General features: G+C 40.1%; 1 protein-coding gene across 5 annotated transcripts in view; it reads left to right on the top strand.

The window, feature by feature from the left end:
• Positions 1–6,925: 6,925 nt before the first annotated feature.
• The window catches only part of LOC121325706 (collagen alpha-1(XVII) chain-like), a 35,301-nt gene continuing 17,077 nt past the window's right edge, over positions 6,926–25,149 (top strand). For 2 of the 5 annotated variants that reach the window (XM_041268579.1, XM_041268576.1), the window contains exons 1-26: positions 6,926–7,096; positions 13,013–13,086; positions 13,488–13,538; positions 13,932–14,036; positions 14,429–14,569; positions 15,050–15,097; positions 15,420–15,467; positions 15,614–15,661; positions 15,984–16,127; positions 16,475–16,648; positions 16,848–16,919; positions 17,670–17,747; positions 18,097–18,174; positions 18,338–18,499; positions 19,080–19,169; positions 19,768–19,812; positions 20,161–20,310; positions 20,818–21,069; positions 21,373–21,417; positions 21,701–21,727; positions 22,231–22,257; positions 22,587–22,649; positions 22,882–22,986; positions 23,862–23,924; positions 24,049–24,084; positions 24,289–24,342. In XM_041268579.1, coding sequence (XP_041124513.1) covers positions 13,023–13,086; positions 13,488–13,538; positions 13,932–14,036; positions 14,429–14,569; positions 15,050–15,097; positions 15,420–15,467; positions 15,614–15,661; positions 15,984–16,127; positions 16,475–16,648; positions 16,848–16,919; positions 17,670–17,747; positions 18,097–18,174; positions 18,338–18,499; positions 19,080–19,169; positions 19,768–19,812; positions 20,161–20,310; positions 20,818–21,069; positions 21,373–21,417; positions 21,701–21,727; positions 22,231–22,257; positions 22,587–22,649; positions 22,882–22,986; positions 23,862–23,924; positions 24,049–24,084; positions 24,289–24,342 — 2,170 coding nt within the window. In that variant the 5' untranslated portion in view covers positions 6,926–7,096; positions 13,013–13,022. Of the gene's footprint in view, positions 7,150–13,012; positions 13,087–13,487; positions 13,539–13,931; positions 14,037–14,428; positions 14,570–15,049; positions 15,098–15,419; positions 15,468–15,613; positions 15,662–15,983; positions 16,128–16,474; positions 16,649–16,847; positions 16,920–17,669; positions 17,748–18,096; positions 18,175–18,337; positions 18,500–19,079; positions 19,170–19,767; positions 19,813–20,160; positions 20,311–20,817; positions 21,070–21,372; positions 21,418–21,700; positions 21,728–22,230; positions 22,258–22,586; positions 22,650–22,881; positions 22,987–23,861; positions 23,925–24,048; positions 24,085–24,288; positions 24,343–25,149 lie in introns of all 5 variants that reach the window. The other 3 variants (XM_041268578.1, XM_041268580.1, XM_041268581.1) reach the window with 3 other exon arrangements.

The raw sequence follows: 25,149 nt of genomic DNA, 5'->3' as shown, positions 1-25,149 counted from the left end.
TTCTGCACGCCTGACGCCTGAGAGTTACATCGCTCCTCTCCTCCTCCTGTCTGCCTGTGTGCACTCTGAGACAAGGTGAAGTGAAAAGAGGCCATCCCAAACAACTCCTCCACCGTAAAAGCAGCTTTGTGTTAAATTAGACCATATTCAACCCAGTTAGAGACTGACACTGAAAAATGAACACGTGTTGCAGCAGATAATATTACTGTGTGTTGCCCTTTGTGTATAACATTTCAGCAAACTAGCAGGAGGAAACTCCAAGCTAACTTTTGAAGCAACTGCTATAGAATTTTTTCAATGAAAAACAAACGTATAAAAATAGGACAGAAGAAGAGATCCTAGAGGGATTAACATCTGAAATACCAAAAATATTTTATTCTTACAACTTCAACCCTGCTTGCCTGATTTCTTATCCTGATTAAAGGAAAATAAATTTAGTAAGTGCTGTTAATATGAAAAAAAATACACCCTTCATTGAAGTGATATGTTATATTGGTTATAGCGCAGAACAAGCTCAACATGACAGATAGGTTTTTTAGCTTGTTTTACACAAGGGGGTTCCAAAAGCATCTGTAAAATTTGAAACCCTATCCCAGGAAAAAGCAATCACTGTGTCTCCTGAAACGTGGGCAAGCTGAAATATTACTATATTTTTTTGTAGAAACTTTATTTGTTGTGTCGAATATTGTTTTATTTGACTTGTATTTGTTGATCAATACACCGTATAACTTTCATAGGATTTTGTCTTGGATTACTTGTGTGGTGACTAAGGTTTTGAAAGAAAGTTTTCTACTCACTAATTAGCTGCAGAACCTCTTTCATTGACCTTCTTATCAGTGTTTAGTTTATTTATGGATCTGAGTGTTGGTAGAAACTATAAATCAGACACCTTCTTCATGTTTTCCATAATGTATTAAGGCCCCACAGAGCCATCTGTGCTGTACAGAGGGTACCTTTTAAAAAGAAATAATTGACTCCTCACCTCAAAATAGGTGTTTGTACAGTGTATGTACAGTAGTCCAGCAAGGATGCAAAGTTATCAACGTTGAGTTGTGTTTGACTGAAGAGCTGCTTGTAAGAACATGAAACCTCTTATGGGAGAACAAACTGCCATTCCTGAAGCCTCTGGAGCCCTGTGGTTGAAGAGGGCCGACCCTGCTTTAGAATGCATTGGCCAGGAAATGGGCAATTAACACTCCTTGTCCAGAGGTGTAATACAGTGTGATTCTTTACCTATGAACATCTCGATGACAGTGCCAGTAACACACCCAAGATGTGAGAGAGAAGAACAAGCACCTCTAATTAGGGAAGGGTACTAACATGCAGTACTGGCATGCGATCTATAGGCACTGATGCACTAGCTTGTAGAATAGTACTAACACAGTACTGGCATGCAATCTACAGGCACTGATGAACTAGCTTGTAGAATAGTACTAACACAGTACTGGCATGCAATCTACAGGTACTGATGCACTAGCTTGTAGAGGGGTACTAAAACTGTACTGGCATGCAATCTACAGGCACTGATGCACTAGCTTGTAGAATAGTACTAACACAGTACTGGCATGCAATCTACAGGCACTGATGCACTAGCTTGTAGAATAGTACTAACACAGTACTGGCATGCAATCTACAGGCACTGATGAACTAGCTTGTAGAATAGTACTAACACAGTACTGGCATGCAATCTACAGGCACTGATGCACTAGCTTGTAGAATAGTACTAACACAGTACTGGCATGCAATCTACAGGCACTGATGAACTAGCTTGTAGAATAGTACTAACACAGTACTGGCATGCAATCTACAGGCACTGATGCACTAGCTTGTAGAGGGGATTTAATCATAAGGGTTTTAGTAAATTAAACAGATTCTGAAGCTATAATAACTGGAACTAGCTATATTTATTATTTTTGAATCTCTATTGTGTGTCACTAGCAGTATGCCACATGTATAATTAATATGTGTACAGTGTTTCACATAATAGTGATAACCGGCAACAATTTTTTGCAAGCATACTTTGAGTACAACACTATAGAGCGGCAGCCCTCTCCTTCTGTTAGTCTGATGACAGTCTCAGTATTGTGGATATTTTATTTACTCCTCACAGTTTTATCAAGACCTCGCAGGATACTCTCATTTATTCTGCTTCTTTCAGTGATAAGGTATCAGCCAGCTGTCCCACACATCCCTGTCACGCAATCATTCTTGCATCATACAGCTTCAAGTCACTGCCACCACTGATGTGTATCTGTTTGAAATAGATTCTGCTAATTAAAAAGCTCTTTGGTATGTTTTAGCTAAAAAAAATAAGTAAAAAAAAAAAAAAATCATACAAAAGTCTTAGGATATTCAGTATTATTATGTATTTTAAAAAAAAAAAAAAAAAAAAACACATTTCCATGTAACTGAAGGACATTTAAGGGTTTTAAAACACTTTCAATAATGTGTTTTTTTTTTTTTTTTTTTGCCAGATTAAATAGTGTTGGACCTATCATGCACTCGGATGTGCAAAATACAGTAAGCCTGCTTGTATGTATGTGTGTGTGTGTGTGTGTGTGTATATATAAAGTGAATCCTGGAGTGGCTATTTGATAAGGGCGTGTCTGGGACGAGCTTGTGCCTGTCTGGAGAGGAAGGTGAACGCCTGGGGAAAACAGGTGCACTACTGGTGAGTCACTGAGCTGTGGGCTAGAATATGCTGACTTAACAACTACAGGGAAGATCAGCTCAAGAGCCAAGTATTCAACAAGCCAAATCGTGGAACTATCAAGGGTCTGACATGGATCTGAAGCTCTTAAAACACCTACTGGGTTGCCAAGCAGATGTTTGTTGGTTCCCAGTGTAAGGACAAATGAAATAAAAATTAATTGCAATCACTTTGAGTTCTAGTGATGTTCAAATTTGGATGCCATGGAATGCAATACCATGCAATACTAACTACTGGTGATCTGTATTCGGGCAGACACATGGACAAGCAAGCCAGCACACACCCACAATTAATAACTTTGTATCCTAAGGATATCAGAGATGAGACTTGACTACTGACTCACTTCCATTATTATAGTAACTGAATTAATTAACCCTCCTTAGTTACAAGCCCAATGGCTATGTGAAACTCTAAATGCACCAGTAAATCAGCATTACACTCATTGCATTTGATGGAGATAGTGATGTGCATGACCTTGTAACTGACTGGTCACAAGGCAAGGTCATACACCTTACTATTAATTGAAAGTTTTGTTAAACATATTTGTAAAAGAAAAAAAATACATTATTATTAGATGTTGCTGGACTCTTTTGAGGTAACATATTCATTGTCATTCTTTCTTTCAGGAGCTGGGTTTTCAGTTTAGTTTTAAAAATACTGTGGTGACCAACCTAGCAAAACCTGCCTATACTTTAAAAGGTCTGGCAACTTGCTGTTGATTTATTGTTCTTTTAAATCTATTTCAATTCATACCATGAAGGAATTAGAAGCACAATGCATTCAGTCTACAGGTAAGAAGCCAGCAAGGGAGAGCTTGAATGACGAAGTGTTTACACAGGGTTTAGTGGAAGGAAACAAGCATAAAATGTGAAAGAAAACTGAAAAAGGACACCAGATTTGTGATAGACTAAACAGAAAGGTACAGTGGGCACTCTTATTTATTAAACTGTTTAATGTGCAACACAGGGATTCAACATATTTTTCAGGCATTCACTAAAGATACTTAAAACCAAGGCTCTCTAAACCTACCAACACGATGATACACCTTGTTAACTGATTTTTACTACCAAAGCAGATTTAGCCTTTCAGTTGTTCCTTTATTTTCCTTGGCTGCTACTGTATTATGGCAAGTGGGCTGACCAGTTGAAAGTGGTGTGAGTTCTTTACAATCAGGAGGCACAGACACATGGCCAAACAACAAGGTAATGTAAAACAACAAAGCATAACAAATGTTATGGAGAAAAATAAATAAACAAAAATGAATGCAAATAATTAATTAATGGTTATTCTATAACAGGTAAAATATATATAATTTTACCTGTTATAGAATGACCAATAATTAATTATCTAACCACATTCTCCAGTCAAGACATCCTTTTGATTCCGTTTGCTTATCAGATGAAGGATATCTCAGATTCCAGTTTCCTTGCAGGGACAACCACCCTTCCCATACCAGACACTTTCCCTGCAGGAACAGGACTCACCTGCTTGGACTTGAACTCACAGCATTGGGTCACACAGACCAGCTCCTGAAGGCTGGTGTGGTTTGATAAATGCAGTCAAAGTGTCAGCTAGTGCAAGACAAATTCAAAGAAAACCAAGGGGGCAATTCTGCTAGTGGGGAAGTGGTGATTTACAAGTCTTTGTGTGGGGAGCCATACCCAATGACAAGTCATCTGGAACATAGTATTGCTCAAGAGTCCTATAGAATTAGAATTCCCGAGTTGCTTTGTTCACGGTTGCTGATATTTGCATTTCCCCATGACTGGGAATGTGACTGTGGTTCTGTGTTGACACCTAGTGCTACTTTTCCTGAATGCCGATTCTGTTCCATGCACTGAATCCACTTTCAGGTGCTGTAGATGGCCGAGTTGAGTATTATAAACACATGTCAGTGGCCGTCTGTTTCAGCACAGCAAACAACGCTTTGGTCTCTGAACCTGGATTAAGGATTGCATTACCTTACAGCTTTCAGCCATCTTAAACAACATCTTCATGTCTTATCACCTCAATGTGATTGAACGGTTCGAAAGACAGCTCTTAAGAAAGCAAAGCTCCAATCGACTCTTGAGAATATGGAAACATACTGCTTCTCTGCAAAGGCAGTTTATCAAGGCCATTGATGGACTCAAGGAAAGAATCAGCTGCATCTTGAAAAATAACTTTATAAGTATACTGCAAATACAAATTGAGATAGGTAGATAACATAAGAGTCTGAGTACCTTCCATGCCTTTGATAGCTGATCACACAATACATGCTGATCTTGCAGCCTGATATGATACCTTGGCATCTGTGGTTAATAATGCAAATAATGTGCATGGTTTAATGTCTACCTTTTTTTAGGCCACTAAATTTAAATGTAACCTTAAATGAATAGCATGCTTTTATATTACTGATCCCGTGTGTTTTTAAAGGGGAGCCTCCCTTTTTATAATTTGATATTGCGAAAAACACTGAATAGTTAGGCAACACATCAGTGATCAAAATGACCTCAAACTGCAGTGAGTAGATATGCTGTATCAACAGGTGTTATGCTGCAGAAATATGTTGAGATAAATAATCCAATTGTGGATTCTGAATTCTGACAGCTTTCATTGGAAATGGATAAACATGAGCCTGCTTAAAGGGAAAACCTGTCTTCGATAGCAGTAATGCTGAGCTCAGTCATTTCCGTCTGTAAACTACGTCTTGAGTAAGCAGGGATTTCCAGCTAATGTGACTCCGGTATAATTGTATTGCTGGGACTGACTCTCCACAGAACACTGCAATCCCATAAAGGGCCTGTTGATATGGGGTGTGGAATTTGAAGCCTCTCTATCATTTCTAGATGTCTAAAAGCCCCTTTCTGAAGAACTGGTTCCTCATTTTAGACTTTATGATTCCAAACAGCTTAACTGATTCCATGGTTTTTAAACGAATATAGTGAAAAGTACATAAAGAAAATAAAGAAAATAAATCCTTTTGCATGGACTTTTGCATCCATTGACTTTTTACATGCCCTGTCCATGTCTGTTTTGTTCAGTTGCCAAACAAATTTAACCCAGCATAAAACATATATGGTCTGCAGCTGGATCAAGTAATATCAGACAAATACTAAAGCAGGGTTTAACAAGAAACTTAAAACGAAAGCACCCACAGAAAACATACCTTTATCTCAGTCTCTTATCAGCTGATTTCTTCTGATCCGGCTTTTACACCCATTACTGGTAAAGTACGAGTGAGACTCTATACACATGGCACAACAAACTTCCCTTAGCATTAAGAAGAGGAGGCCACTTGATCCTTCACCTGTGTGTTTTATATAAATGTAATGGACTGAGCATATAAATTACTTCGACATTAATCCTGGGTCTTAAATACCCAAAGAAACACTTCCATACCTTCACATTTCAAGTGCATTTAACTTGCTTCACTATCTTTCTGTGATTGAACTTTCTTTCCTGTGCTTTACCATACCGTTACTACTGTGTATCTCCTTCAATCACTTTGTACTCAATGCAATACTCAATGTTAAGTTTCCTATCAATGGATCTATTTAATAATGCATACATGTGCTTTTAAGTTGTGGCAGGGCACATTATTGAACTCCATAGAGTTCAAGCAACTGTTTTAAAATGTAACCAACTATTATAAAAATACTTGAATAAACCCTAGGACTCAGCAGGCTGATGCATGGATGGCATCGTTTTGGGCACACTATAAGAAGGGTTCAAAGGAAGACCATTGGAGCCGCACACAGCCTTCAGTTTGTTCTCCTCTCCTTGGAGAGTGGGGTCCCCCTGGGTGTTTAGCCCTGTTAGTGGCACTGTCTTCGATGGAAGCTACAATATCGAACTCCACTAATGCGCACACAAACTGTCTGAAACATTTTTTAAAAAATTCAAATTCAAGATCGTGACCGAAGAGGGGTATAGGAAGAGTCACACTTTTGACGAGTGCTACAGTCACCATTTCAGCATAAAAAAAGATATTGTTTCAGCAGCAGTTAAATTCCACCACTATTCCGATATGTACATTACTATATTTTAGTAAATGTGTGTATCTCCAGGCAGTTTAAAAAAAAACAAACAAAACAAAAAAAAAAAAAAAAAAAAACTTTTACCTCGTATGAGTGGCTACAAAAGCATTAGGGCGAGGCTCTAAACCACAACGCCAGCACCACGCGTAATGTTAAGACTTGTCGATGTAGTTAGAGAGAAAGAAACATAAGTAATTAATAAAACAAGAAAGGGCTTACATTCTTCAGAGACCAGTCAGCAACAACACACCTTTACTAGGTCAGGATACAAAAACTGCAGAAGAAAGGATTTGTCCCTATCAGAAAAATAAACTTTCTGTGAGCGGAGAGCAGTCAGGACATTTTCTGTATAATCTGAGCTTTTCAGGTAGGAAGCATTATCGAAAGCCATTGCAAGATTTGGAAAGTCGATTTGCAGAGGTGGATGCGGTTTGTTTTTTCTAATTTCTAAATATATTTCCCCAATACAATGGGGTCTGTTGTAAAGTGAAGATGATATTGGCTATAAACTATTATTTTACTGATTAGATCATGTCATGATTTATGCTATATTCAAAGTTCTTATAATAGTTTGTTTTAATGATATTACGGTATATTTGCATAGCTTATGTTCTTCGGTCTTGCCTGGGGTTTCCATAAGCATTTACAACATGTAGTGCAAGTTCCAGTCAGGTTACATAACGCAATGGATATTCGTCCAGCAGTATAATTCATGTAAGGTGTTCACTGGTATAGTCGTATACGAATACATTATTATAAACGGATTGATTGCAGAATTAATAACCACGTTTATGTAATTATTGGTAAAACCACGTTTATGTTTTAGATCTATATTATATATATATATATATATATATATATATATATATATATATATATATATATATATATATATATATATATATATATAAGGAAAAAGATGACTTGATAACACAGATAATTCGATTAAATGCAGGTACGACGCGGTCCATCCTCTCTCCTAAACGGTCAAAGCTATCCCGAGTTCAGCACTGCGGATAGCATGATGTGAGCCAGTGCATGGCTGCAATAATTCCTGTTAAAACCATTATACTCTTTATTTCGTTTTTAGTATGTTTTTTATTCACACGTATCTAGTTGTATTGAGTGAACACGTTCCCTATAGCTCTAAAGTAAAGGCCTGCGATCAGATTTCTGCGCACGGAGCATTTATTTTGACATGGTGACACTGCTGCATTGCAAGTTATTTTGACCGCGCGCTCACTCCTTACCTGCAGATTTCGTACTTTTTTGACACAAGGAATACGGTGGGATATACCGAGATATAGATATGCAAGGACCGTCCGTTATTCCATAAATGGTAACCTCTGAACATAATCGCGATTGACTAAAGTCGTATAGATCAGCTCAAGGCAGTGCTTAAAAAAGTACCACAAAATGCTCCTGTCAGGACTACTGAGGAAATCACCACCTCCCTCCCTTTTTTTAAGTTAACAAAAACGGTTATTCACAGCCAAACATGAACTACTTTAGCTGTGTAATGGCTGCAGTATAGGACACTGACTGTAGGTTTATGGTTTCAGTGTAGGGAGGGAGAGGATTATTCCTTGATTTATTAACAATAATATCATAGTCAATCAGAGTGCTGTGTCCTAACAGGAGAATTCCGTGTTGCTTTTGTAAGGACAGCAATATGATGAGCCAAACTTTGAAAGGGTAAAACACCTGAGTAAATATGAGAAAGTTGTTTGGGTGTTTCCTGGGCACTCCATGCAGTCTCTGTGGCCTATTCCTCTACAGTGATGGCTTCATGTCTGAATGGCTAGATTTCGGACTGGGGTGAAATATATACTGAGATCCATACTCTTTATTTTTCCAGGTAGAAAGTTAGAACTGTTAGAGGCACTCAAACAAGGCATGATGCTGATTGAAATCAGAGAAACCTGATAGTAGTAACCATATTCACCAGCTTCATCCAGGCCACACAATGCATATTCCACCACCCTCCTCTTGCAGGAGGAACAGAATCCTAATTTGTCTTTTCTGACGATAGGCATTCAGTCTCCATCCTGTTGTGAGTCCAATTGACCCCAAAGGCTTTTTCTTAATAACTCATAGCTGCTCCATAAAGTTTAAACAGCACTCTATAATTGTGCTGTGATCTCGTATAGACTCTAGGTTATAGGTATGGCTTTCAATGTCAAAACACCATTAATAGTCAAAGCTATTACCAAATCAACATAGTTTTGTTTTTATTAGTTTTGGGGCTTATCAGTAGTTTTCATTTGTTTCTTATCTGTTATGGAATTGTAATTTTTATTTTTGCCTTTCAGAAAAAATAAGTGCTCATGACGATTTGGAGTAAATAGCTTTCTGTATTACTGACAATCGGAAGAGGAATAGTAAAGTAATGCTAGAATGCTTTCTTTATTCCTCTCATTAGTTTACTTGCACTGCCTACAGTAGGGCAGCTGGCATTTACCTGGCATTCAGGGTTGTTTTTTTCTTATTTAAACCAAGCACTGGTTTATAGCAATGTCCAAAAGTGGTCCGATTCACATTGTTTGGAAACTTCAGACATACACACACACACGCACACACACGCACGCACACACGCACACACACGCACGCACACACGCACACACACACACACACACACACGCACGCACACACACACACGCACGCACACACACACACAAAGTATATATTTGCATTTTAACACATCTTCTGTAATTTAAATGCTTCAAAGCATGAATTTCCAGTACAATACTATACAAATAATCATGATTTATTCCACAAAAATGAATGATTGAATTTGATACCATGGTTTGCCATGTTTTTGAATATGCTTTATTATATTTCTCTGGGCTTTGCAATGCCTGCCTATGCTTTCCCATGCTTTCACTTTCCTTCATTACACTTTGCTGTGCTTTACTATGATACACCTTTATAAGGGAACTCTTACACCACATGTACACCATTAAAGTAGGCTTCTATTTTATATTTAATGGACCATACTCTTCAGTGATATAGTTAGTAATACTGTCCTCCATATGGCCGTACACAACAGAGCCTACAATCCAATGAACATGTCACTGTGTTTGTCTCATAGCATAATTTTAATTTGTATGTGTTTTATTTTAATACTACTGCTAGGTTCTGATAAACGTTTTACTTAAACAAGGAACATAAGCATTGATCAATATTAAGTTCAAATAATCATATTTTACAGCTTTGCAGTGTAATAAATGTTTTATATGTGGTTTAATTGTGTTGCTTTTTTAAACACATGGATATTAGATTCATTCAAAAATGTCTAATACCGGCGAATGCTTTAATTTGATAACATATCCAATGTGTTTCCACTTTGTCTGGCTGACATGCAATATTCTAAAGTCTCTTAAAAGGTGTGCAGTGTTTTGAGTTCAAGTGCCATTGGCATCATAGGACTATCTACATGTGGTGCTAATAGTAGTAAAGATGCCTATTTAACTAAAGACGTAGAACATTAGCCTCCCAGCCAATAGCATTGGTTTAAAAGGCTGTACACACATTCTCCTAGTGGGAGTGTTTGTAATGAATGGGATAGCTGTAACTGACTCTCTGTTGGGGTTCTACTTAACATGTGTGTGAGTTACTGGTGTTTGGTTAAAAAGTACAAGTGAACATGGCTTTGCTTTATTTCCATAGCAGTCCAGATTGTGTAATGAGAGGTGGGTAAAGCAGATTCTTTATCAAACACACATAGGTCACGTACTGTAGGTCAACAACTGTCTCCCCAAAAACAAAGGACACAGTATATTACTATACACTGTTAAAATATATCTGTATTTCAGTTATTCAAATACTTCATGTCACACAATCGGTGCCCGACAACCACATTTGACGATACATCGTTGTTCTCTTTTCTGTGTTCACATGTATTCTGATTCAGAGACCTGTTCCTTGGTGTTCTTGTTCTCTTTTCTGTGTTCACATGTATTCTGGTTCAGAGACCCATTCCTTGGTGTTCTTGTTCTCTTTTCTGTGTTCACATGTATTCCGGTTCAGAGACCCGTTCCTTGGTGTTCTTGTTCTCTTTTCTGTGTTCACATGTATTCCGGTTCAGAGACCCGTTCCTTGGTGTTCTTGTTCTCTTTTCTGTGTTCACATGTATTCTGGTTCAGAGACCCGTTCCTTGGTGTTCTTGTTCTCTTTTCTGTGTTCACATGTATTCCGGTTCAGAGACCCGTTCCTTGGTGTTCTTGTTCTCTTTTCTGTGTTCACATGTATTCCGGTTCAGAGACCCGTTCCTTGGTGTTCTTGTTCTCTTTTCTGTGTTCACATGTATTCCGGTTCAGAGACCCGTTCCTTGGTGTTCTTGTTCTCTTTTCTGTGTTCACATGTATTCTGATTCAGAGACCTGTTCCTTGGTGTTCTTGTTCTCTTTTCTGTGTTCACATGTATTCTGGTTCAGAGACCCATTCCTTGGTGTTCTTGTTCTCTTTTCTGTGTTCACATGTATTCCGGTTCAGAGACCCGTTCCTTGGTGTTCTTGTTCTCTTTTCTGTGTTCACATGTATTCCGGTTCAGAGACCCGTTCCTTGGTGTTCTTGTTCTCTTTTCTGTGTTCACATGTATTCCGGTTCAGAGACCCGTTCCTTGGTGTTCTTGTTCTCTTTTCTGTGTTCACATGTATTCCGGTTCAGAGACCTGTTCCTTGGTGTTCTTGTTCTCTTTTCTGTGTTCACATGTATTCCGGTTCAGAGACCCGTTCCTTGGTGTTCTTGTTCTCTTTTCTGTGTTCACATGTATTCCGGTTCAGAGACCCATTCCTTGGTGTTCTTGTTCTCTTTTCTGTGTTCACATGTATTCCGGTTCAGAGACCTGTTCCTTGGTGTTCTTGTTCTCTTTTCTGTGTTCACATGTATTCCGGTTCAGAGACCCGTTCCTTGGTGTTCTTGTTCTCTTTTCTGTGTTCACATGTATTCCGGTTCAGAGACCCGTTCCTTGGTGTTCTTGTTCTCTTTTCTGTGTTCACATGTATTCCGGTTCAGAGACCCGTTCCTTGGTGTTCTTGTTCTCTTTTCTGTGTTCACATGTATTCCGGTTCAGAGACCCGTTCCTTGGTGTTCTTGTTCTCTTTTCTGTGTTCACATGTATTCTGATTCAGAGACCCGTTCCTTGGTGTTCTTGTTCTCTTTTCTGTGTTCACATGTATTCTGATTCAGAGACCCGTTCCTTGGTGTTCTTGTTCTCTTTTCTGTGTTCACATGTATTCCAGTTCAGAGACCTGTTCCTTGGTGTTCTTGTTCTCTTTTCTGTGTTCACATGTATTCCAGTTCAGAGACCTGTTCCTTGGTGAGCTGTTGGATGGTTCCTATTTGCTGCCACTGGCCTGGAATATATGTCCTGGAACTTTTATTGTTTGTTTGTTTCTTTTTTTGTCAATAAAATATTTAATTGTTTTTGAATGTTGATCCAGAAAGTAAATGAATGAGTTCCTTATGTTATACAAGAATCGTTGCTGTAATACATTTGAAAGGATCGTTGCTGTAATACATTTGAAAGGATCGTTGCTGTAATACATTTGAAAGGACTGTTGCTGTAATACATTTGAAAGGATCGTTGCTGTAATACATTTGAAAGGACTGTTGCTGTAATACATTTTAGCATTTTGTATTTGAGTGTATATAATACAGCTGCCTTCTTCCAGTAGCATAAGGCCATATCTCATTGATTAAATATTTTCACCAGATCTGTTCCTGTTCATATAAGTTAAAACATCATCATTTGGTGATGATCATTTTGTGTCCCTGGAAAGAATCACAACCTCCCTCTGTTGCAGAATGGGGGAATGGTCTGAGAGAAGCCTGGAACTTTTAGAGCAGTTCTGTTTACCTGACACAGTAAACACAGGCACCCTAAATGACCCGGTTTCCATCTGCACTGCAAAATGTACCTTGTACCTTTTTATATAATTGCCATGTATAATTGAATTCACCTCCCTGATATTATAATTCATCCACAGACCTCAGTTTTAACGACATGCTTTCTGTTCCGTAGTCCTGCCTCTAGCTCCTATGCATTGAACACTCATTAGCTAACATCTTCCATCAGTGCAGTTCTGTCACTCTGCAATCCTAACTGACAGAGCCCCGGTTTACAGTTAGTATTGTATAACTGATGTGAGGATGCCCAGCATCAGACAGGGATAGCGAAGGGTTACAGATTTATTATTGATCAGTCTGTCACTGAAAACTAATCATAATAACATTACAGTTCAAGTCAAAACCATGAATGTGTGTCCTTTTTTGTTAAACAGTGAACATGGAATGGACAGCTTAACAACAAAAAAGAGTACAAATTCCTCTAGGAGTTTTGGGACATCCGGCAACGGTGAGCACCTCCTGTTTTCATTTCTCAGCATTATTATTATTATTATTATTTGTGATTTTCCATTTTCTACACATAGAGAAACCGATGGCAAATAATTTTGAAAAATAAGCTTTTCCCCCCTGCATCCAAAATGTGCTGAAGATTCTAGGACAGTTTGGGACATATCAGGCTTTCATATCACACCCCAATGCATTCTGGTAAGTGTAGTCCTGCTGTGAAAGGTACTAGAGACAGGTAAAATGTACCAGAATGCATTGCAATGTGAGTGGAAAAGCCTGAACTGTCCCTACCTGTCCTAGTGTACATGAAGTCATATGTTAACCCTACCATTACAAAATAAGTTATTTTTTTGTCGACCAACATATTTACAGTTTAACCAAACTTGTCTCCCTTCTTCATAGGTGTAACAGAAACTGTGACCACCACTAGCAGGCTGACAGCCTTACCTCCCAGTAAGATAGTCTCCAATGATTACTCCTTTAAATGGCATTACCAGCTCTCGGTCAAATACTTCACATATAATCTATTTATATTTTCACTTTTCACAGCTTGAAGTAAATATCCAGTGCAGTTTAGAGGCATTCACTCTCTACAATCTTTTATTTATGTAGATTTATGTATTTTTCTGTAAATCTTGTTCAAAGTGAGTTTGATTGATAGGATCCCAAAGTAAAATAATAATAATAATTAAAAAAAAAAAAAATGAACTTTTAACAATTATCAACATATCCCGAAACTTGCCTATGTATTTCCGCAGGGAACTAAAAAAATCAAACTTTTTCACATTGCATTGTCCATTTGGGAGTGACCTGATTTTGATTTGTTGTGATTTGTACGTCCACTAGGGGGCAGTAGTGGGGGCAGCGGCGGCGCAGGCAGCGGGCAGAGGAGCGTCTCTTCCATGGAAAGAAAAGTCACCTCACACGGCAACACTAGCTATTTCTCGTCATGTAAGGGGCATTACATTTTACAAGAAAACACTCACTTTAACTAGACATAAAATATGTAACAAGTCTACAATAGTGTGGTATTTCTAAACATGTTATAAACTACAATGTACGATTTTGGCGTCCATCTATTTGCTTATAGATATACTTTATGCTGTATGCTTTAACCACTCCATTATATACGTTATGATATATTCACTCTGTAGGGAAACTTACATTACATGGCATAATTAAAGCAAATTCCTTGCATATCACAGATGTCTCTCCAAGAATAACCATTGTATACCCAACCTCAGTTCTTCAGTATTAAGCTGTGAGGTGCGATGTGGACTGTGCTGGAGTGCTCACATGGACCCATTGTATGGTACCCCTGAGTTTTTCCTCTCTCACCTCAGCTGGCGGGGGTGGCAGCTCAAAGGGGAATTTCAGCTCCTCTGGGTCTCATCGAGGCCAGGGCTCCAACTCATCGCTCGCCTACTCCCCTGGCTCCACCCTAGAGAGGAAGGGCATCGTCGGCCGCCATGGAGGATATGAAGGTACAGCACTCAGCTGCCCTGCTGCACAGCTTCTGGATTCTAGACCGGGAGGCAGGCTAGAGTAGTCAGGAGTCAGTAAAATATTGGCTAATGCACCTCATAGGTGTTCAATGAATATCTGAAGAGGGTTTGTATAGTGCATTGAGATCCTGTGCGGATGAAGAGTGCTTTCCCACACCCTAACACACTGGAGGTGTGGTGCTGCTACAATACAGTAGGAGTGTTCAGCCACTCTTTAAAGCACTGTGTTGCATATGCGTGAGGCAATGGAAGCTCAGCCCACCGCCCTTTAGTGGGGAGTCTGTGTCTGTGTTATTAGGGTTAGGGCTATTCAAATCTTTTAAAAAGGGTAGTTCTTATGGGCAGCATTGTTCTCTGCAAACTTATACAATGAGAACTTTTCCTCTTGATGTTCATCAAGCCAGTCTGTTTGAATAGACCACATTGTATTTATTTTAACTGTCTGCTCTTCTAATTTAGAGAGTTCAAGTGGGAACTCTTCACCGGAGTACACAAGGAAAGAATTTGGTAAGACTTTCCAGTGACATTTCTGCTGTGTATTTGTGTATTATTCAGCCTGGTGTTTGATGTTTGAATTTGGGTTTCTGACGCAGCATCACCATCAAGTGGCTATTTCATATAACTGCCGCTCTCATTGACTCTCATGAGAAGCTGCTGACTGTAACCAGACTGGTTCCAGAGTTTGAGGGTCTGAATTGAGCACTAAATTAAAAGGACAAATCATCATTTCCAAGCAGAGACCACATCCTTTTATCAGTGCTTCACCTACACTCTTCTTCCCTGTCTTTCAGTGTACTGAGTATCATTTAATAATCTTGATTATTTACAGGTTCAGTGTCAGGAACCTCAGCCACTAGAGGGAGAAGTCAAAGCAGAGGTATTGATGTTAAACACTGTTATTTATTTATGGATTTATTTAAAAAATGTGGATCCTTGATCCAAATGTGATTTATTTTGTGTGCATTACTTTGCTATAAGCATAAACACATCACATGGAAATAATCAATTCTGTTTTTGTTGCAGAAAGTGAAATAAGAACAAGATTGCAGAGTGCCTCACCATCCACCAGGTGTAAGTAGATCAATCTGTGTGTATACAAAGTCTCAATATCACAACAGTGGAGAAATTTGTGTATATACAAAGTCTCAATATCACAACAGTGATAGCTGTCTATATTTAAAGCATAGATTTGCCAATACTTTGAAATAATTACTTAATGTTTTCTGTGTAGTAATTGCATGATACTCACTTCTGCTGTGAGCAGATATTTAGGGCGCCACAGTGTCCCAGCTTCATCCAGGCACAGTCCTCATTGAACAGCTATCAGCCCTGAAACACAATCCTGACTGTAGGATCTTCTCGCCGATGTGTCAGTGTTTATCTCTTCTCTCAGGGACAGAGCTGGACGATGTCAAGAGGCTGCTGAAGGGGAGTCGCTCTGCCAGCGTGAGTCCCTCACGCTCATCATCCAACACCCTGCCCATCCCTAAGAAAGCCACTGTGGAAACAAGGACCGTGACTGACAGTTCTCAGTCCGGTGAGGAATGAATCCTGCTAATGATGATGACCGAAGAACAGTTTTTTTTGTAAAGCCCAACTCATTTATTTGAAGATAATGGGATTTCCCAAAGAGGCTATGCCAGTGTGGGTAAATACAATCTCCAGTACCACCTCTGTCCATCTTCACATGCAATGAGTACTGGAGGAGAGAGCTGGTTTGAGCAATCCCCAAACAGCGCCTGATACATAATGCTGGGGTGCATAAAATGAATCCGATCCAATGTCAGCACACACCCCGTCACAGTCATTTTGTTTGAGTATTTTTCTTGGGTCTGTTTGAGTATTTATCTTCCCCTGACTATGTGTTTGAATTGTCACTCACAGTTTCAGGACGATATGACACAGCTATCCTGAACTCTGCTCTACCTTCCTACACATGGAGCTCCACACTCCCTGCAGGGTCTTCAATGGTCAGTGGGTATGGCTACCAAGCCAACGCCAACAACCTGACTCCCAGCTCCTCCCTCATGACTGCAAATGCACTTTCCTCCGTGTCTGGTAAGTGGTGTGCACACAGAACTACAGCAGGGCTATTGCTGTACCTGCATCCCTCTCTCTGTCTTGTAGTGATTACTAAAATGTCGTACTGTCACACTGCTGTCATAGAAAAGGATCCCAGTGCTCTTTTGCATTTTAGGATCTAATAGAGTTAGTACTAATTCCCACCAAACCTCTCTGTGTCTCCAATCTCTTACAGTGCAAGGAGTCCAGAATAACCTGGCTTTGAGCCCGGCTCCATTGAGCAGCAGTCTAACCACAAGCTCCACAGGTGGGTTACAAGCTGCTTCATTGTCACATTACTGCAGCTCCCACAGGCTTCAATAGAAATGAACTTTGAACTGATCGGGTACTGTAGCTAGGGAAGGGTTTGGGTTATGGTTAGGCTTCAATGTAAATGAACTTTGAACTGATCAGGTACTGTAGCTAGGGAAGGCACAGCAGTGTACATTATCCTTATTATTTTGTGGTTTATTAATTTGTTATGTTAGACTATTACAGCATAACAGAAGCAGTTTATGACCACTTCCTTTGATTATGGTTTAACTGCTGAAAATTGCCAGAGAGCTTTTAGGAAGTTAATGGGCTGCATACAGTACCATTGTTAACAAGAGGATTTCTGCTTAGGGTTTGTTTAATACTCCCCTCCCTCTCTTAAGTACTGTATTAACAAATGTACTGTATTTCCAGATGAAGAAACAATGGCAGAATTAAGTGGCAAAATAAGATCAAACTTTCAGCAAAGTGTTTTAAAGACCGTCACCAAAGAACAATTATTACTGATTTTGTAAGAAAGAAAAAATAAAACAATATTACCGAACCTACCATTTATTATTATATACTGTATATGTCAATTATAATAAACGTTCAATCATTTTGTCATTCTGGTCCACAATATCAAAAGAATGATCCAGCTGGATCCAGATATTCCTTGGATAATTCTTCAATTTTACAGGATAAATAACATAGCTTTCTAATGTTCTCCCTAAAACATGCTTGCTATCTATTCCTCTCTGTGTAGTGTATGGTGTTCAGAATAACCTGGCTCACAGTACCACCCCTGTACTGGGCATCTCCAATGGTACCCACAGCCCCACAGGTCAGTGACAAAGGACACCCAGCTCCTCTGGTGTTAGCAACTTCATTTCCAGGTTCTCATCACACACAACCTCCATACTGAAAATAAAATAGTCATGTGCAGAACACAGAGCCCTCCAAATAGAAGCTGCAGTTTGAACAATTTGCCACTAAGAGGCATTTGTTCAATTTGAAGAAAAACAATACAATTGTATTTTTGGGGTAGAGAGCTTGAATAAAATCAATTAAGTTTATCAGGCTTTTTAGCAGGTGTTTGAAGTGTGATATTGGAAGCCTGTTGTGACTTTTGACTAAACCCAACATTAATACAAATATACGTTTTGGGATAACCTGCTTTCCTTGTCCAACAGTGTATGGGGTTCAGAAGAATGTTTCCGCAGCCTCTCAAGGACCGGCTGTGTCTAGCACAGGAGTTTCCACCACTACAGGTGAGTCAGATTGATTGAGTGACTCGACTCACACTGGATGAGAATGGAGAGGCTGATCTACCAGATCAGATGGTACTGAGCATATGAGCCACATGCCCTCCACTGGGTAGGAATAAAAAAGATGAGCGGGTATAGGATAGCTAATCCACTGTGTCTCCTCCAGTCTCACAAAGCAGAGATCAGATCGACGATGTGTTCCGGAAAGACTACAAGTTCCTGCTGCTGGAGAAGGAGAACACGCCCAGCAAGAAGGAGACAGAGCTGCTCATCATGGCAAAGGACAGTGGCAAGCTCTTTACCACCACCGCCAGCAACGGAATCGGCAGTGAGCACTTTCTAGCTTTCCATATACTTAATGAAAAACTGATAAATAAAAAAACATTTTGAAATCTAACATGAAATACAGTACTGTACTACTATTATGGATCCCAGGAGAGTTTTGCAATATCATTTTATAGTTTCTTTGATTACATGATGTAAAACTTTTGGCCATAGCTGTAGATACTCAGCCGACAGAGCACTCTTACAAATGAAAAGTTTTGTTCTCATTCCCACTGATTCTCACCGATTTATTCTCAGTCGCACGGGTCACTCTGGCGTTTGGGTATACAAATATTTTTGCCTGAAACTAGGTTGCTGTAATTCCTTCAAGATCTGTGTATTGCTTTAAAGGTTGAATTGTCCACCCTTTCTCATTTGAATGGCGCGATTGTCTTGTCAATGTTATATTTATTTGACTGTCAGATGTGTTTCGCTCATTAGTTTGTATTCATGTACAGTACTTGAGGTTAAAGTGACAGTATCATCACATTTCACATTCTTTTTCAATGCATTTTGTTTTAAATAGTAGAACAAGTACAATTGTTACTGTTTGTTGAAACAGTGCATGTTGTGTGTTTTAAAAGGCTCCTTTTCTGATGACACTCTAAAGAGAGAGAAGATGATGCTGTCCAGCTCTACGGATACTAGGCTGAAAGCTGAAACAAATCCACACTGTAAGAATGATCTTTAAACAAATGAGGGTGATTGCCCTTTACCATTGACACAAAGTTTACCAGCAGTGTTATTCTGCATGCATTTACACACAGTTTACCAGCAGTGTTATTCTGCATGCTTTTACACACAGTTTACCAGCAGTGTTATTCTGCATGCTTTTACACAGTTTACCAGCAGTGTTATTCTGCATGCTTTTACACACAGTTTACCAGCAGTGTTATTCTGCATTCTTTTACACACAGTTTACCAGCAGTGTTATCCTGCATGCTTTTACACACAGTTTACCAGCAGTGTTATTCTGCATGCTTTTACACACAGTTTACCAGCAGTGTTATTCTGCATTCTTTTACACACAGTTTACCAGCAGTGTTATTCTGCATGCTTTTACACACAGTTTACCAGCAGTGTTATTCTGCATTCTTTTCAACACAGTTTACCAGCACTGTTATTCTGCATGCTTTTACACACAGTTTATCAGCAGTGTTATTCTGCATGCTTTTGTAGACAGAAAATGCAATTGTTTTGTATAGCTTTATCATAAGTAGTGATTCAAGGCAACTTGTGAATGTTGATGACTTTTTAAATTCCTTTTTTTAGTTGGGTCTTCCAGAACAGCAACAAAAGACAAGGCGACTTATGCAGGTAATAGTTATTGTGAAGGTTGTAAAAAAAAAAAAAAAAAAAAAAAAAAAAAAAAAAGACTGGTTTGTGCAGTCTATTGTTAAACACTGTTAGTAGATTTCTCGACTGTAAGTTTTCAGATTACAAATTTAAGATTGTAATAGGATGGAAAGACACAGATTTGGCAGGGTTCCACCATGGCTCCACATCAGGTGCTTTAAACAATGTTATATCCCACAGCTCCCTCCTGTCAGCACCATAGGATAACATCCTAAACACATGGCATGGGTCACAGAAGAGCATGTGTATGAGCTGCAGCATGTGGGGAATGTGATTTGAGTGTAACTCCTGTGCCCACTCTCTCCTCAGAGATTCGCAAGGACGATGATTACGGAGGGGGTGGTGGCGGTGGAGGGGGTTGCTGTGGCGGATCGTGCTGCAGCTGGTGGAAGTGGCTGCTGGGATTGTTACTGGGGCTGCTTCTTCTCCTGGGGTTACTGTTCGGACTCATCGCCCTGGGTAAGCAGAACCAGAGTGGGCTGCTTGAGGGGATCTCTGATGTGCGTACGTGTGTGTGTGTGTGTGCGTGCGTGCGTGCGTGCGTGTGTGTGTGTGTGCGCTTGTGTGTGTGTGTGCTTGTACCTTTGTAATTAGCGCTGTATACATATTACAAATGGCACACATGTTTATTGTAATTGTATGATGAGAATTAATTACCATTCTATGCTAGTAGTGGAATGTCTTGCAGAATGATACAAGGGTGGCAGCAGATGCAGATGTGCATGGGTCTTGCTACAGTATGTTTGGCTGATTGTCTTCAATTGTTGATACATGTTTACCAGTAGTATTGTACTGCATGTTTTTTAATGAAAGATTAAAATAACAAAATGGTTAATCTGCTGGTGAATGAAGAAGTACAAAGTGATTTGCAGAGACGGCAGCAGAGCGGTAACTGAGTTCTGAAGTGCTCACCTCTTGGCTCTTTATCGCAGTTTGCGCCTCTCACAGCACTGTGTTTTGTTTTAGCGAATGAAGTGAATAAACTGAAGGAACGCGTGGCGGTTCTGGAGGGCTCTGGTCGGACCAGCCGGCTCTCCTCCGTCACCATCGATGGAGCAGACCCAGCCTACTCTGAGCGAATTGGAGCGAGAGGGGCTGCGAGAAGCAGCCTGGGCACGGGGGTGAACCTGGGCTCAGATTCCACAGACTCGGACCTCCAGCTACAACGCACAGTGCAGCAGCTGCTGAGAGCAGAGCTACAGTCTGATACAGTCCGAGGTAAAGCACCTCCTGCACAATCTTCCGCATCTTCTAGTGCCTTTAAACTATATCCCGTTCGGGGCTTTCCAAAACTGAACTCACCCACACTTTCAAACAGACACTTCCCTGCCTTGTTCCTTCATCAAACGTATCCGCTATTATAGCGCTCAGCCACTGGGTGGCGTGTGTTCTGTGGAGTGCTCTGATTCAAAGAGACCACATACATCAAGCTATGGGACTGTTAAATGTAATATTATTCCTGTCAGTATATGGTCCTGTGAGGTCTGTTACTGATCAAGGGTGGATTGTCTTTTATTACAGCTTCACTCGCGGTTCAGGGTGAAAGGGGAGCACCAGGGCCTAAAGGTAAGAGAATACTGAATTAATTTGGTTGAAGCTGTGTCTTCTGCATACCTATAGAACCATATGTGTCATACATTAAGGCCCACCTGGACACCAGGGATTGCTTTCAGAGATGTTTTTCTCAGGTTAAACTTAAGATTTTGTAAACTGAAAATCTGATTTCATTTATCAATCCTTAAATTAAACCGGCCTGTAAAGTATTATTGAATAGGCCCCAGAACGTCATCTTTTTGAAAACTGTTGCTGTTATCTTTCCAGTCTAATTTGTTGTGCTGTTTTATTTCAGGGGATGCTGGTTCTCCAGGTGTGAAAGGTGTGTATGTTTTTAGTTCATGTCATTACTTCTAATTGTGCATGGATCCCGGTATTTCAACAGGGTGATATTGTAGGTGTCTGCTTCAATGAAACAATGAATGAAATGGTTGTACCACCTCTATTTAAACAATAGTAACCCTATTTGGTATTGTTGTGGTTATAAATGAGGTTTAAATGTAAATACACTTTAAGTACGTTTTTTTAAGGATGCCAATGCAAAATAAATAGCAACACAATATCTATCTAATTATAACATAACTGTGCAAAGAGTCATAGCATATTAAACAGAGGGACACAAAGACTGTGAGAAAGATTTGTGGAACACACACAGCTTGTGTCACGCCTGATATTAACTTAAGTAAGGCAGTGCTAATCAGGGTCTGTGAAACAGGCTGTCAGTATGCTACAGATTCATACCTGTCCTGTCTACATGCTAGTATTATTCTGGTTACCTTCTTGAAGTGCTAGTTTGTAATCCAAACTGTCTTTTTACTTTCACAGGAGATGCAGGTTTCCCAGGGGTGCCTGGTAAGGGTTCTCATTAACAAGATGAATTGGATTCTATGTCCAAGCTACCTAAATAATGCTCGCTCACCAGCTATTCAAGCAGCGTGGTCCCCGTTCACTTCTCCATCACTTTTTCTAAACGATGATCAAGTGCTATGTGTGAATTGGGTATAACTGAAGTGGTATTAGTAAATGTATTTCAGCCCTGGGGTTCAAGTTAAATAGAAAGATATGAACTATAGTTGCTTGTCTGTCTTTGCGCTTTTGCTCAGAATTCTGGGTATTGTAGTTTTTACTGTTACAAAGCGTGTTTCAATGATTCAAACCTTCACACTGCCTCTCTCCCACAGGTACTCCAGGAGTGATTGGACACCCAGGAGCAGAAGGACCCAAAGGACAGAAGGGCAGCGCAGGTGAGCGATAAGCACATGTGTTTCTGCTTGATTCCATTCTAAGCTTGTAAAGTTCAAGACAATGTTGTGTGTTTCGTTCAAATACAGTATATTATGATTTTTGTCCCCCTGTGTTATTTAATGGTATGTTATCTGTTAACTACCCGAAGTAATACATCTGATTGATCTGGTGATCATACATAATGTCTAAATATGCGTGGTTCTGTCCTGGGTAATGCTGTCCTGTGTGCAGGTGATCCGGGATCTGAAGGTCAGGCGGGACAGAGAGGACGAGAAGGCTTGCCTGGACCGCGGGGCGAACCCGGACCCCCTGGTTTTGGAGAGAAGGGAGACAAAGGTACACACCCCACATCTTTATATAATGCAGCAGGTCTAGATTGGGCAGAGGGTGGGACTGTGACACTGTGAAAGCTCACAATCACCCCGGAGGCAGGACTGTGACACTGTGAAAACTCACAGTCACCCAGGAGGCGGGACTGTGACACTGTGAAAGCTCACAGTCACCCCGGAGGCGGGACTGTGACACTGTGAAAACTCACAGTCACCCCGGAGGCGGGACTGTGACACTGTGAAAGCTCACAGTCACCCCGGAGGCGGGACTGTGACACTGTGAAAGCTCACAGTCACCCCGGAGGCGGGACTGTGACACTGTGAAAGCTCACAGTCACCCCGGAGGCGGGACTGTGACACTGTGAAAACTCACAGTCACTCTGGTATTGGCATCCTTTCCAAAGCCCTGGATTATTTTTGTCAGTGGTGTCAGTAAAAGTGACCTGTGTTAATTTGGACACGTGGACTGTATGTATAATGTTTGCATTCATAACATATGCTTTCAGCTGTCTTTGTGAGTCTTCTGTGACTGTAAAAAGATAAGGTATTGGATTAGTGCATTTTGTATCTAAACAAGTTTGACTTATTTTATTGTGTGGGCAGACAGCAGTGTACAGGCTGGTTTTAGTGGTCAGTCTGCTCCATCTACTCAACAAACCCACAGCCTTCCTATCTAGCCAATGAAACATCTGGGCTGGAGTGAAATTCTGATTTAATATTTAAACATTTAATCACTTTTCTTATATTGAGTAATATTTGTCTTTATTGATCTGTTTGCACAAAACTAAGAAAGGGAACTGAATGAATTCTAGAGCTTGCACAGCACTAGTCCAGTCTTTCAAAGATCTTCTTAGCTGATACGTGGCTCCTCTCCATTTATAGGCAGCCCAGGTGATGCAGGACCTCCAGGGGTTGCAGGGGTCCCTGGGCCAATGGGACACAAAGGTAAGGGCTTCAATGTGATCACTGATGACAATACTTTGCTTTACACGGCATTGTTAAAAAAAGACAAATAATGGACAATATGTTTATAAATATAAATATATATATATATGTTTTCTCCTTTAAGGTTTAATGGGCAGTCCAGGACCTTCAGGCACTGCAGGTATTGCTACAGTTACCATTATGAGGTTTGATAGAATACAAATACACAATAAACATCTGTATATCTATGTGACACAGGGATAACAGTGGTACTCATTGGATATCTATGTTCGGAATGGGTTCTCGAGGGGATGGTGGGCTGGAGAGAGGCGCTGCTGTGGGTAGAGGAGATGCTTGTCTGAGGTGCTCTCTCTTTTGTCATTAGGCTCTCCTGGTCTGCAAGGGTTCCGAGGAGAGACGGGGCTGCCCGGTCCGAAAGGTAAGGGAGTGGCAATGGTATCAGAATAATGTTTAAACCAAACGTCAGCAGGGAAACACCATTGTAGCTGCAGTGATATCTGCTCATGAAAACTGACCCTGTAGCCCAGTAACACAGACAAGTGACCCTTATGTACCGGCTTGCAAATGACACACAACCCTGCATGGCAGATATAAGACTCTTAGACAAATATCACTCCTAATACAAAGGTCGTTTTATCTGGAAATGATTTCCCCATAACAGCCTTGGCTCGGGTGGTTTCACAGACGCCAATTAGCACTAATGTTGGGCTGCCTTACCTAAGGTAACATTAGGTAGTCCAATATTAGTGCTAGTGGGTAAGATTGTATTGTGGGGTCCTACTTGTACAGCAAAGGAGGGGTTCAGGTACCAGGACTGTGACAACGAGCCAAGTCTGATTTCACTTCTCCAATTCTTCAATTCTCTTAAACAAAACTATTGTGCAGATGCATTTCAGAGCGCTGGTTCTGTTACACACGAGTAACAACTCTATCAGAAACAGAAATAAACGGTAACGTAGGAACTGTACCGAGGATAAGTTATCCAAGTTTAATTTTTGCTCTCCTTTAAAACATATGCAGCCTTTCTTTATTCCATCTTTTAGAAATGTGCTTCATTGTTTGACATTCATTGAAACCTGCTGCTGACATGTCTGTCGACACGTGCACCTGTCAGTGTAACACTATATCTCACAAAGGGTCTATGCTGTTGAAATATTTATCCTGGAGGTAACAATAGTATGCAATCAATTATGTAAAGCAAGTGTCAATGACTGGATCTCTATAT

This window comes from Polyodon spathula, chromosome 13 (assembly GCF_017654505.1).
Source record: "Polyodon spathula isolate WHYD16114869_AA chromosome 13, ASM1765450v1, whole genome shotgun sequence".
NCBI classification, from domain to species: Eukaryota; Metazoa; Chordata; class Actinopteri; order Acipenseriformes; family Polyodontidae; genus Polyodon; species Polyodon spathula.
Note: the sequence above shows the minus strand (reverse complement) of the source record. Positions and strands in the feature narration are given on the sequence as shown.